The sequence below is a fragment of the Chiloscyllium plagiosum genome, unplaced genomic scaffold (genome assembly GCF_037043375.1).
Source record: "Chiloscyllium plagiosum isolate Xiang-an unplaced genomic scaffold, Cpla_swu_hap1 HiC_scaffold_5, whole genome shotgun sequence".
NCBI lineage: Eukaryota > Metazoa > Chordata > Chondrichthyes > Orectolobiformes > Hemiscylliidae > Chiloscyllium > Chiloscyllium plagiosum.
This window is the reverse complement of record NW_028270143.1, coordinates 31,319,807-31,332,897: the sequence shown is the minus strand read 5'-3', so window position 1 is coordinate 31,332,897 and position 13,091 is coordinate 31,319,807. Positions and strand designations below refer to the sequence as shown.

The 13,091-nt window shown below is 38.2% G+C and overlaps 1 protein-coding gene across 4 annotated transcripts in view; it reads left to right on the top strand.

Moving 5' to 3' along the window:
- LOC122550241 (dynein axonemal heavy chain 11-like) overlaps positions 1-13,091 on the top strand; it is a 286,822-nt gene that overhangs the window by 85,339 nt on the left and 188,392 nt on the right. For all 4 annotated transcript variants that reach the window (XM_043690997.2, XM_087987074.1, XM_087987076.1 and 1 more), the window contains 2 exons: positions 1,515-1,657; positions 9,644-9,805. In XM_043690997.2, the coding sequence (XP_043546932.2) occupies positions 1,515-1,657; positions 9,644-9,805 (305 nt within the window). The remainder of the gene's footprint in view (positions 1-1,514; positions 1,658-9,643; positions 9,806-13,091) is intronic.

The window sequence follows — 13,091 nt, the reverse complement described above, 5'->3', positions numbered from 1 at the left end:
CGGCAGCCCCCACCCCTGGTCATTATAAAGGTCAAGTTCCAAAGCAATTGAAGCAAATAAAGAGGTGCCCTGGAGCAATACCATAATGTGGCCTGGACTATCTTCCAACTAGACCACTGTCCTTCACGGGAGGAAGCATAGCCCTCGAGCTGTTGCCCAGTTTGATTGACCACTGGCTTCAATAGTGAGCACTACTAGGACAGGAAGAAGAGCAGCACCTCCTGGACAAAGATATTTCCCAGGAATTTAGAGCAGGAAGGAATCAGTGTACTGAGGAGTGGGGTCAAGGATGCTGGTGTGATAGGCTTTCAAGGCCAGGCAGCAATTCACAAAGGGAGGGTGTCATCTCGGAGTGTTGCCCCTGATGTACAAAGGATGTGTCCTCCCTCCCTCCTTACTATCTGAACAATGTTATTTCAAACAATGAGCTTTTAAATCACATCTGCCCATGCCAACAATGTGTTGCGATGCGGGCGGCGTTAAGTTTCTGTCAGTCAGTTGTAATCAACATCAGTTAGCTGTTCATTACTTTTCTTAAAATTGCAATCTACCAACTGACTTTATTATGAGGGATTAGGTGGGGGGGGGTGATAGGCGAGCCAACCTTCATATTTTCTGTGTACACTCCGTCTCGCTGAAAATATGCTGTGTGAAGGTGTGGCAGTACAATGCAGCTTACACATTTTATTGTTGGGCTTTCTGTTCTTAATCTGCTAACTCATAGTTTTCCATCCCTTGAAGGCAATACATAGCAAATCATTTGTGAGCATATATCAAAGAAAAATCCCAATCTATACCTCTGTATACCCTGAATTTATATTCTGGACATGACTCTCTGATTTAGCAGTGCAATGCAGTGAAATGGTTTTCCTCCCTTATTTTGTACCTCATTGTGCTGCCATCCTCACAGTCTGCATCAAGTTACAAATCAGAGGACTGAACTGGTAAAATTATTAACAAATTATGCTTAATGATACTATACCATATGCCATCACTAATCAGTGCCAACTGATTGCTATGATCATGCTGCATCGAGTGCACTGTGCAGATTTATGGTCTTAGCAATGCAGTAAAAGTGGCTTTGCATGAACTAGCAGGAGTTTAGTTGTTTGCGACTGACCTCATTTGTGGAGTTATAATGTAATGAAACTACTTCTTATGCTATGAGATGGAATTGCTATAAATAAATGTAGCTGGATGGTACTTTTAAATGTCATTTTGGAAGCACCCGAGAATTAACAAAATTATAGATACAATTTTAATTGGCAGTTAACTCTTTTTAGTAAGTGGCCTTTTTACAGACTTTTTCCTTTAAACAAATGTAATGGTTATAAAGGGCTTAGATTAATATCTGAGAAGAGAAGCAAAGTTTATTGTTGAAAATATTGTGATAATGTCGCTGCTTTAAAGATCCAAACATTATCTCCCCCCAGAAAAACCAGCAGAAGTGTTATCTGTATTGCCATAGTTTTGATCAAATTCTGAGAATCAGAATCCTGATTTATTTTAAACAGGTGAAATTCCTGATCTGTTCAGTGAAGAAGAAGTTGACAACATCATTGGTGGTATACGTAATGAAGTCCGAAGCTTGGGACTGATGGATAGTAGAGAAAATTGCTGGAAGTTCTTTTTGAGCAGAGCACAGCAACAGCTTAAGGTATTTATGTTGCATGAAATAACTAACAACATCAGCAAGAAATTTTTCTTTTCTAAAGAAACAGGCATTTTTAAAACTGTAAACTAAGTGTAGGTTTTTGAATTGTGGGTCCTTTCTTGCCAGCTTAAATTGAAGAATTGACTCCTCATCCAGTTGCCTAGTTTTGTTCTCTTGCAGTTTAGCTGGGGTCCCAGTACAGTAATGAGTCTGTCAAATCTTTTACCACAACTTGTTGCCATCCATCACATGGAAAGTAGAAACATGATATTTTTGGCAATTAAAAGAAACTGCTATGGCGGAATTCTAATGAATTTACCACCAGGACTGATAACTCAAGACATGGGCAGCTTTTTTTGTGAAAATATCTAACGTGAGATGCAAATTAAAAGTAAGGTAATGCATGTGGGTGGAATGCAATAGTAAAGTAACAGGTAAGAGCAGGGGTTAATTTCTTATGGAGTGCTTGATCCCAGCAGTGCTATCAACAGTGATGCTAAAAGAATCAAGTGGGGGGGAGATAAAAAAGTAAAGTTGCCATTGTCTAATGAGACCACAGGGCTGCATGCTCATGAGAGAGAGACAACTGGTGCTGGTTTAACCTGAGGTTCACCACAAGTCTGGTGGGAGAAGAGGTTGAGAAGGAGAGTTCTTCGTGGTAACTTTAACCAGTTCATTGTTGGTGTCAGTCTGCATTTGAAACCACCCAACCAGCAAAATGAGAATCCAGTAAACTTGTCCTTAGAATCAAGCATACACACCACCTAGTGGCCACTCTGTGAGAATCAGGAAAGATCTGTGACCGGGATCAACTTAAGAAATACAGAATAATTTGATTTGGTTGTTAGAGGAAAGAAAATTTAAAAGCAGAGAAAGTAAGCTTCTGAAATGTTTTTCTGTGCAGAAAAATCTGGCAAATTCTTCAAATTTGGTTTGAAGGCTTCTTATGCTTTGAATTGTTTGAATTTGAGAGCATGATCCCAGTACAGATTTACATTGAGAAAGGAAACAGAATGTTGTGAATTGGAAATCCGGTGTGAATGTAGCATAACAATGGCCACTGTGCAGAAACATTGAGGTTGATTTAAAGACTCTCAACAACTGACTCAAACCCACCTTTTTAAGTTAAAATGTTAAAATGTCTGAAAACATATTATTAAAAAAAACTCACCTCAAATCCATCACTTCCAAAATGCTGGGGTGAGGCTGGTGATCACACTAGACCTAATGGATGAACATTTAGTGAGATCAATTGAGGGGTCTCCTCACTGCCATTAAGCAAAGTTTTTATTTTTAACTAGGGTCACACTGGCTTCCTAGTTCTTTGGAATTCTGACATATGAAAGGAATTAGGACGAGTTGTATTCATTATGAAAGTGCTTTACGAAATGACTGTGGCCCAAAAAGAGCAGAATTGTTTCCTCCAGGCCACACGCTTCCCAATAAACATCTTTACTATCTCCCCCATAAACATCTTTACTATCTCCCCCAACATATTCATTGACATAAATCCCCACCTTCACAAACTCTCCCCCCTCTCCATTTTCAAACCTGTCCTTGATAATCATGATCTCGCTTCAAGTCTGATCACCAACCCAGACTGACTCTCACCACATGCCTTGGTCCCACCCCTTGTTGTATAAAGCAATGGGTCTGAAATAATGCTGGAGCTGCATTAAGCTCTGACCATTCTGATGATGTCACATGTTATTTGAGTGAGGAATCAGATAGTCTTGCATGAGGTCCTGATGGAATCAGCTCTGGCTCCTGTTTGTTTTTGTATTTTTTGTAATCTTTCAAGGCATGTGGGCATCACTGGCTGGACCAGTATTTATTGTCCATCCCTAGTTGCTCTTGAGAAGAGTGACCTGCCTCCTTGAGCCACTGCAGGCTGTTTGCTAATTATGCTTGACTAGTCAATGTAACTTTTACTTATTTCTATAATGTAATAAACTAAATCTTGCTGTTAAGCCCCTTTTGTGAAGACACAATCGTCGTTTGTCCTTTATTACTGCTAATGAGCTATACACTTAGGTTCAGAAAGGAGGAGAGAGAGTCTCTTTCTGTGCAGTGGTAGTGTGCCTACCTCTGGACCAAGAAGCCTGGATTTAACTTGCACTTGCTCCAGAGATGCATAATAACATCTGTGAACAGGTTGATAATTCTAGAAAGGAGAAAAGCAAAGCCTTTTGTGGAGTAGTAGACGAGGATGCTTGGGTTCAAGTCCGATGTACTCATGAAGTGTTTCACATAATAACACATCTGAACATGTTGCGTCAAAATTTCTACTTCTGTATGACTGACCCATTGGTGGTTTGCTCTCTTGTAGCGCAATGGTAGTTGCCTTATCATCAGCCCTGGGTTCAAGTCCCCCTGTTCCAGATGTGTCATAATGTCATAGAGTCATAGAGATGTACAGCATGGAAACAGACCCTTCGGTTCAACCTGTTCATGCCGATCAGATATCCCAACCCAATCTAGTCCCACCTGCCAGCACCCGGCCCATATCCCTCCAAACCCTTCCTATTCATATACCCATCCAAATGCCTCTTAAATGTTGCAATTGTACCAGCCTCCACCACATCCTCTGGCAGCTCATTCCATACACGTATCACCCTCTGTGTGAAAAGGTTGCCCCTGAGGTCTCTTTTAGATCTTTCCCCTCTCACCCTAAACCTATGCCTTCTAGTTCTGGATTCCCCGACCCCAGGGAAAAGACTTTGCCTATTTATCCTATCCACGCCCCTCATAATTTTGTAAACCTCTATCAGGTCACCCCTCAGCCTCGATGCTCCAGGGAAAACAGCCCCAGCCTGTTCAGACTCTCCCTGTAGCTCAGATCCTCCAACCCTGGCAACATCCTTGTAAATCTTTTCTGAACCCTTTCAAGTTTCACAACATCTTTCCGATAGGAAGGAGACCAGAATTGCACGCATTATTCCAATAGTGGCCTTAACCAATGTCCTGTACAGCCGCAACATGACCTCCCAACTCCTGTACTCAATACTCTGACCAATAAAGGAAAGCATACCAAACGCCTTCTTCACTATCCTATCTACCTGTGACTCCACTTTCAAGGAGCTATGAACCTGCACTCCAAGGTCTCTTTGTTCAGCAACACTCCCTAGGACCTTACCATTAAGGGTATAAGTCCTGCTAAGATTTGCTTTCCCAAAATGCAGCACCTCGCATTTATCTGAATTAAACTCCATCTGCCACTTCTCAGCCAGATTGATTAAAAATATTAAGACAGGAAATTTGGACACAGAACCATATTCCAGTGACAAGCCATGAGTGGCTGGTATTGCAACATACTACTCCATTCCATTCCGGCGACTCAATAGTGCGCTATTTCTGTCCTGAATCTGTGACTGAGTCTCCAGTATCTACTTAATCTTCCAAAACCCCGCCAGTCATGCTGTTTCTATCCATTTTTCCTTCCCTCCACCACCTTCCATCTCCCATTGCAATCTTACTTTACTCTTGATACAGTTTCTTCCCTGATGTCTAATTCTGTTCAGACTGAGTATTGCACTTGTTTTTGGCTCGCTATATAAAAGGACAAAAGGCACTCATTTTGTCATTAATCATTGTGACTTTTATTCATTTATTTATGCAATGCAGGCATCTCTGGCTAGGCCAGCATTTATTCATCTGGAGAAGATTGTAGTGAGCAGGTATCTTGAATTACTGCAGTCCATGGGTTAAGATACATTCAATGCTGTTAGGAAGGGAGTCCCCGGATTTTGACTTAACAACATTGGAGAATGGCAATATAGTTACAAGTCAGGATAGTGTGTGATTTGATGCAGAACTTCCACACAGTAGTGTTCCCATGCATCTGCTGTCCTTTGTCCTTCTCGGCAGTAAATGTCATGAGTTTGGAGATTGCTGTCAAAGGAGCCTTGGTAAATTGCTGCAGTATATCTTGTAGATGGTATATGCTGTTGTCACATGCATTGATGTTGGAGGGAATGAATGTTTAAGGTAGTGGATGCACTGCATTGTCCTGGATGGTGTTGAACCTCTTGAGTGTTATTAGAGTTGCATTCATCCAGACAAGTAGAGAGTATTCCATTATATTGACTGAGGCTTTATTGATTTTGGACAGGCAATAGGGAGTGGGTAGGTGGTTTGTTTGCTCCAGAATTACCAGCTTCTGACATGCACTTTTAGCCACACTAATCCAGTTCAATTTTGGTCACACTCAGAAGATTGATAGTGGGGGACTCAAGCTATGCTTAGGAAAATAATGTAGTCCAGAATAATGTTCTTAATAACTTTGTACAAATCACAATATAACCTTGTTTCCATGATTTCCAACTGCAGTACAACCTGTTATTAAATTCTGTACGACATAAACCCTGCATACTCAATTTTTAATGTTAAAGAAAAATTGCTCCTTCTGTTACAGTCCCCAAAGTCAATATTTATTTATTTACGCAAATTTTTTGCAGCTAAAACATATAATTTTCTACTTCAGCTTTGTCTTTCAATAAAGAGTATGGTTTTGCATTTCAAGTGTTAGAGCTTCACTCTTCATACCTTTTATATTACTCTGTTATCTGCATAGCTGTTAAAGGCACTCAATTGCTCCCAGACAGGTATCAGTTTGTATGCTGGAAGAGAGTGCCCTTACTCTAACAGATTGCCAAACTCAACAAGTTTAGATCCTATGTTGACTGTTCATGTGCAACCTAGTTGGAGCATCTTCAGAGCTCAGTGTACCCAATAAGAAAAGTTGTATTCACTACTTTGGGAATGGTTCTGTAGTTTGTTTGGGACGAGGCCCTGAAACTGACATGTAGTCGTGTTTTGGGCACATTGCAAGGCAGCTGCAGTTTCCAAGGTGTGAACGTGAGAGTAGGTGTGGTATATGAGTATGTGAAAAGAAAAGGATAAGCAAAGGCAACTATCAATCCTGTACAAGCACAGAGAGGTGAATTTATGATGAAAAACAGAAATGGCAGTGAAGCTAAGCAGTACCTTGTATCTATCTTCACAGAAGAAGACACAACAAACCTGCCTGAAATAATTAACATGCAAGGATCTGGTTAAAGTGTGGAATTGGAAAAAATTAATACCAGTAATTTTTTTAAAAAACAATTAGTCATGATACAAAAATCAATGCAACTAAAAGTTGTCAAATTCCCAGGTTCCAATGATCTTCACATTCTTGGGTTGAAAGTGATGGCTACAGATGTGTGGTGGATGTATTGGTGTTCGTCTTTCAAAGTTATATTAATTCTGCAATGGTGCTTGCATGTTGGAAGATTGCAAATGTATCCAGCTATTCAAGAAAAGAGAGAGATAAAGTTACAGCTTATTCTAGTTAGTGAGAGGAGGGCTCATTTGAAAGGATATTTTTTTTAAAAATCAAAAGGAAATAAGAGAGCATAGGTGCAGTGTAATGAAAAGGCAAATGCTAATCAAAGTGTGACAAGGGGCAGAAAATATAAACTGAAGAGGAAGCAGAAATTAGAACCAAATAAGTAATAATGATAAGCAATCAGAATATAGGACTGTTTATCCTAAAGCATGCAGCATCTGTAACAAGCTAAATGATGCCACAATTAGAAATAAATGAAATGGCTTAATAGCTATTTCAAAGATGTAGTTATAGGATGACCAAAAATAGGAGGTGAACATTCAAGGGTTTTTTGACATTTCAAAAAATAGGCAAAAAGTCAAAGAAGGTTTAGGAGAGTGGGCATGTTGTGAGTAATGATGCAATAGATTGTGATGTGGATTCAGTTTGGATGTAAATAAGGAACAAAAAGGGAAAGAAATCACAATTGGAAGTCATCTATAGTCCCCTGAAGAATTGCTTCACTGTATAGACAACAATAATATCCCAAAGTATCTGATAACTACAAAGAAAGGTCTTGTAACAGTCTCTATCATGAGGATCAAAGAATTTGACAAACTAATGGTTCTGAAGACCTTATGTGTTGCATCCAAGAGTTTTAAAAGAGGTGGCTGAACGTATGTTGAAAGCATTGGTTGAAATATTCCAGAACTCACTCAATTCCGGAGGGTTCCCACATGATGCCCCAGTTTTTTAAAAAAGAGAGGGAGACAAAAAGTAACCAAGTTAGTCCACACTCTGTCACTGGGGAAAAACTCGAGTTCATTATTAAAGAAATAGCTGCACATTTAGAAAAGCTTAAAACAAACAAAGAGTTAACATGGGTTTATGAAAGGGAACTCAAATTTGACAGGTTTGATAGTGTCCTTTTAGGATATAATAAGCAGAACTGATAAAGGGAAACCAGTAGATGTAGAGCATTTGGATTCCAGAAGGCATTCAGTAAGTTGCCACATAAAAAGTTATTGCAAAACTCATGGTGTTGGAGGTATTACCATGGATTGTTGATTGATTAACATACAGAAAGCAGTCAGGATTAATGGATCTTTTCTGGCTGGAAAGACATAACTAGAGGAGTGACACGGGGATCCATACAAAATCCTCAATTACTATCTATGTGAATATCTTCGAGGAAGGACAGAGTGTGATATATCCAATTTTGCTGATGTTACTAGGTGAGAGACATAAGGAGGGACATAAGGATTCTGCAAGGACAGATAGAATGGTTGAGTGACAAAAACTTGGCAGCTGAAGTTTAACATAGGAAATTGTGCAGCCATGCACTTTGATAGAAAGAATCAGAAGGCAAACTATTGTTTAAAAGGAGAGAGATTCCAAAAAATTGAAGTACAGAGGAATTTAGTTGTTCTTGTGTATAGAACACAAAATGTTAGCATGCAAGTTCAGTTAGTAATGAAGAAACCAAATTAAATTGTGGACTTTACTGCTAGGGAGATGGAGTTTAAAAATAGGAAAGTCTCGTTCCAAATTTACATGATGTTGGTGAAGCTGCACCTAGAATGCTGTGTTTAAAAAAGGATATACTGTCATTGGAGGCGGTTCTAAATAGATTCGGGAGGCTGATTCCTGGGATAAAGGAGTTGACTTATCAAGAATGGCTAAACAGGATGGGTCTTTATTCATTAAAATTTAGAAGAAATGGCCAAATTGAAGTATACCAGATTCTGAATGAGCTTGACAAGCTAGATAGGCAAAAGTGAGGACTGCAGATACTGGAAACCAGAGTTTCGATCAGAGTGGTGCTGGAAAAGCACAGCAGGTCAGGCAGCATCCAAGGAACAGGAAAATCGATGTTTCAGGCAAAAGCTCTTCACAAGCTAGATGTTGAGAAGTTGTTTCCATGAGTGGGGGGATCTCAAACTGGAATATATAGTTGTGAATAAGGGACATTTTATTTAGAACTGAAATGCAAAGGAATTTCTTCTCCCAAAAAGGTAGTGAATGTCTGGAGTTCTCTACCCCAGAGAGTTGTGGAGACTACATCCCTGAGCATATTTAAAGAGGAGGTAGATGTATTTTTTTAATATCAAGGAGTTGGGGGCTGAGAGGTGTTGGCACAAAAGAGGGGTTGGGTTAGAGAATGGCAAAGCAGGCTGTATGGTTTACACCTGTCCTGTTTCTTTGGTTCTTAGGTACAGACTTGTTAGGTCTGATGTTAATATGCTAGAATATTGTCAGTGTCATAGATCACACAGAGAATCGACCCCAAAGTAAATTGCTGGAAATTTGACCTGTGGATCTATGGGGCAACATTGTCAACATGACTGAAATAACTTTTTTTTGAAGATAAATAATTGTTCAGAATTAATTTTAAAAAGTGTGTGGAGAAATTACATTTCATTCAATATGTTGTTCCACTTTAAGGATATTTTAATGCTTTGCATAATTTAAGAACACTTTGATTTTTAGTCCATTCAGAGTGGAACAGCCGTTTATTAATGTAAATTTAATCCAATTCTTATGTTGGTAAGTGGCTTCTCAGCTGAATTTATTAGAATTCTGATTCACTAATAAACTTCTCGTGTGATCATAATTCACCCTGAGTACTTGCTTTGATCAAGGCTATTATATGGTTATGCTTTTAATCTCCTCTCCTGCAGGTTGTTCTCTGTTTCTCCCCAGTTGGTTCAACCTTGCGCGTGAGAGCCCGGAAGTTCCCAGCCATAGTTAACTGCACAGCTATTGACTGGTTTCATGAGTGGCCACAGGAGGCCCTAGTGTCTGTCAGCAGGAGATTCATTGAGGAGATTGAGGGGATTAAGGTGCGTATCTTATCAGTGTCAGTCAAAGTTAATGTGCAGAAATGCATCAATGTATGCGTCTTCAAAGACATTCTTGGCACATAGTTTTATATGATAATGAGCATTCAAAGATAAGATTCTTTGTATTAAATAGCCAGACAAAGTTTTAATATTCTGTTAAATGAGAAATACTTCAAAAATCCCATTATGGTGAATTACAGGGCTATGATATATATTGTGCTGTTCTCTGTGGAATAATTTTCAATCAATAATTTGACATACAGCATTCAGCAATCACTAAGACCAACATAATTTGGACATTTGCTAAAAAGTAAGTTTTGCAGTTTCACAATTTTATTACTTACAGTGGCGATGATCTTTTTAGCAATTTTATTTTCAGTTTTGATCAGAATATCAATACTAGTAATATAAAATTGATTGGAGATGTAATTGATAGAAATTACTGAAAAACCATATTTAATTTGCTCTGTGGCAATCATGATGTAAAGTGTTACATCAGGTGATTTTAAACTAATATTAATGTTTCAAATATTAATATTAATAATATTGTAATTGTGGAAGTTATGCTTCGAGTGTTTTCTAAACATTAGCCAGAAATCAGTTATGATGCTGCTTTGAAATCAGTTGGAGATGTAACAAAGTTAATTCAAATACTTAGGCCAGTTAGCCTTGGGCTTGAGTGGGGATTTAAAATTAAATAAAGGCATTATTTGCATTGATTTTTGCATTTCCAATGATTTTACAAGTAGCAGCTTCATATATCTTTATGTTCATTAGGTCACTATGTGAATTTCTCTTTATTTAAAAAAGAGAGTGTATGAACTGAATCGCACCCAAAATGACTCCAATCAGACTAATAGCTGAACCAGAGCAATTCTGTTAGCCCAAAAAAGCTCTATTCACAGCTGAGTAAGCAACTGAGTGGTTGGGGGAGAGAGAACTGTAAGACTCCGATGTAACCTGATGGCCATAGCTGGGAGTCAGTGGGTGATGCGGAGAGGAAATTCAGAGTGCTACTGTTCTTCTTGACTCCAAAATAGGAGAGATTAAATGAAGTGAAACTTGCCCTCTCGACCATGTTGATGCAGCATCCTTTCAGATCGATTGGATTGGCTGCTGATTGCCTGAAAAAGCTGATTACAGTGTGGATGTCACATGCATTACTCAGTTGTAAACCTTTTTTGGTAAAAATGACCTGGATTGGTTGCATTGGTCACCAATTTGCATTTGCAATGGGCATATGTAGGTTTCAAGCATGAATCTTAAGTGTCTATTGAGATGCCCAATCTATTATAACAAGTAATGGACACCCAGTACATGATGAGCACATGCATGATATCCATTGTACTGATCCCTCAGTTGCATGTTCTACACCTGTAAGTCAAATATAGCATGATGAAATTTAAAGGCTATTCTGTTGAAATATAGTTGTTTTGAATAACAGCCTAAGGGCTTCATGTGGTTAGCTAAACAAAAGAACAGAATTGTACTATATGCACATTTACCACTTTTTAATGTTTTCAAGCTCCATTTGAAGTCTGAAGAAGTTAATTATAGGCTTTAAATGATCATATAGCAATCAGAAGCTCATGTTCCGTATTGTGTTAACTACTAATTGTAATACAACGTGATAATTCTATTATTGTTAATGCCTGGGTTTTCTGTGAAATCCCCAGAAGGAGAATTGAAATTATTCAACCAGGAAGACAATTTAGAGCTTTCTTTTATCTGATGATCTGAATCATGCGTGAGGATTTAGCAGGATTCTGTATCAGTACCAGGAGAATCAGAATGTGTTTTTATCTTTTGCAATTCAATTATATTCATAACTTCAAACTTTGCATTGATTTATGGCATATCTCATGAGTCCATATCTTAGGAGAACTTTGATAATTCATGCAGCTCCAGCAATATTTAGAATTACTTCAAAAATTGGTGGATGTAGCATAAAATCAAGCTATTAAGATCTTATCGCAAAAAATTAATGAACCGAAACAGTTTGTTGTACCATTCAGAACAAGTTCTGTTCTTCTGAACATTTTGACATACTTCACAAATATAGTGCAACTTCAGTTCCATTATATGTAATCAACACTATTACAACAAATCACAGTATGCTATTTTCAATTAGTCATGTCATGATTTCATGATATTTTACATAATTAAAATATTAACTATCCAAACTGTTAACATTTTTACAAATTACTACTGTGTTATAAATACAATTTTGTAAAGCTGAAGGAAAATACCATAGATCTTTTCTCTTGAGGTTCTTTGTTTACCCAAAATCAGTTGACTTCATTTGGCAAAATATGTTACAATCTGGCTTGATTTTATTGACAGTGTCTTCTTCAAAATATATATCTCTTTTTAAACATTAATGAACTCTAACAGATAATTAAATAAAACTCCTGGCAGCAGAAACAAAATGTCTGAGTGAGAATTTACTTTCAGTGAAATTTAAAAGCACTCTAAGACGATGATTTCATCTTGGAAATCCCAAAAATACAACAATTGACGCCTTTTTTGACATAAAACAAGGGCATTAGTTGCATGCTTCACTGCACTGTGCTCACCGACAAATGCAAAGAGGATGATGTTGAAAAAATCTGAGCGATCAATCATTGGCGGACAAATAATTTATGCTAATGAAATTACAATAATTAGTAGTCACACAATGACCCTTTGAGAAGCCACAGCTGTTAAAGTCAGGAAGTGCTGTCACCACTGAGCTTATCTGAACAGACGGGACAAATTGTGAATGAAGGATAGAGCAGTCATCAAAGAGTTCTGTTCTGGGGCGATTATCGTTATCTGAAAGCAGTGTGAATTACTACCAGCTGCTCTCTGACTGACTGTGTCTTCCATGCTGTGCTGTTTTGTTAAGTTAATAGCAACTGCTGATTCTCCCCTTGAGATATGTCTTCTCAAAGCAGTTTTAGTGCTATGAAGATATAGGTTTAGCAAATTGGTTTCCGGCACAAGTGTTTTAATTTGGGTGTAGTTCTCATAACGAAGATTGAATTAATGTATTGTATTGGTATGTGGAGTCATTTTTACAGAGCTTGAGAAACTTTGAGAAACAAATTTTGAACTTTAATCGGGTAAGTCACCTTTATTCTAAACCTTGAAGAACTTCACAAAGGACATGATAAAGGCATTTCCAGTCAAGTCACTCTGTAAACAGCCCATCACTGGCTTGGAGATTGGGCCAAATATGGGTGAATTATCTATTGACTAGTTAACCAGTGGCCTGACACAGCACATTGATGGCTGATCTGATTTT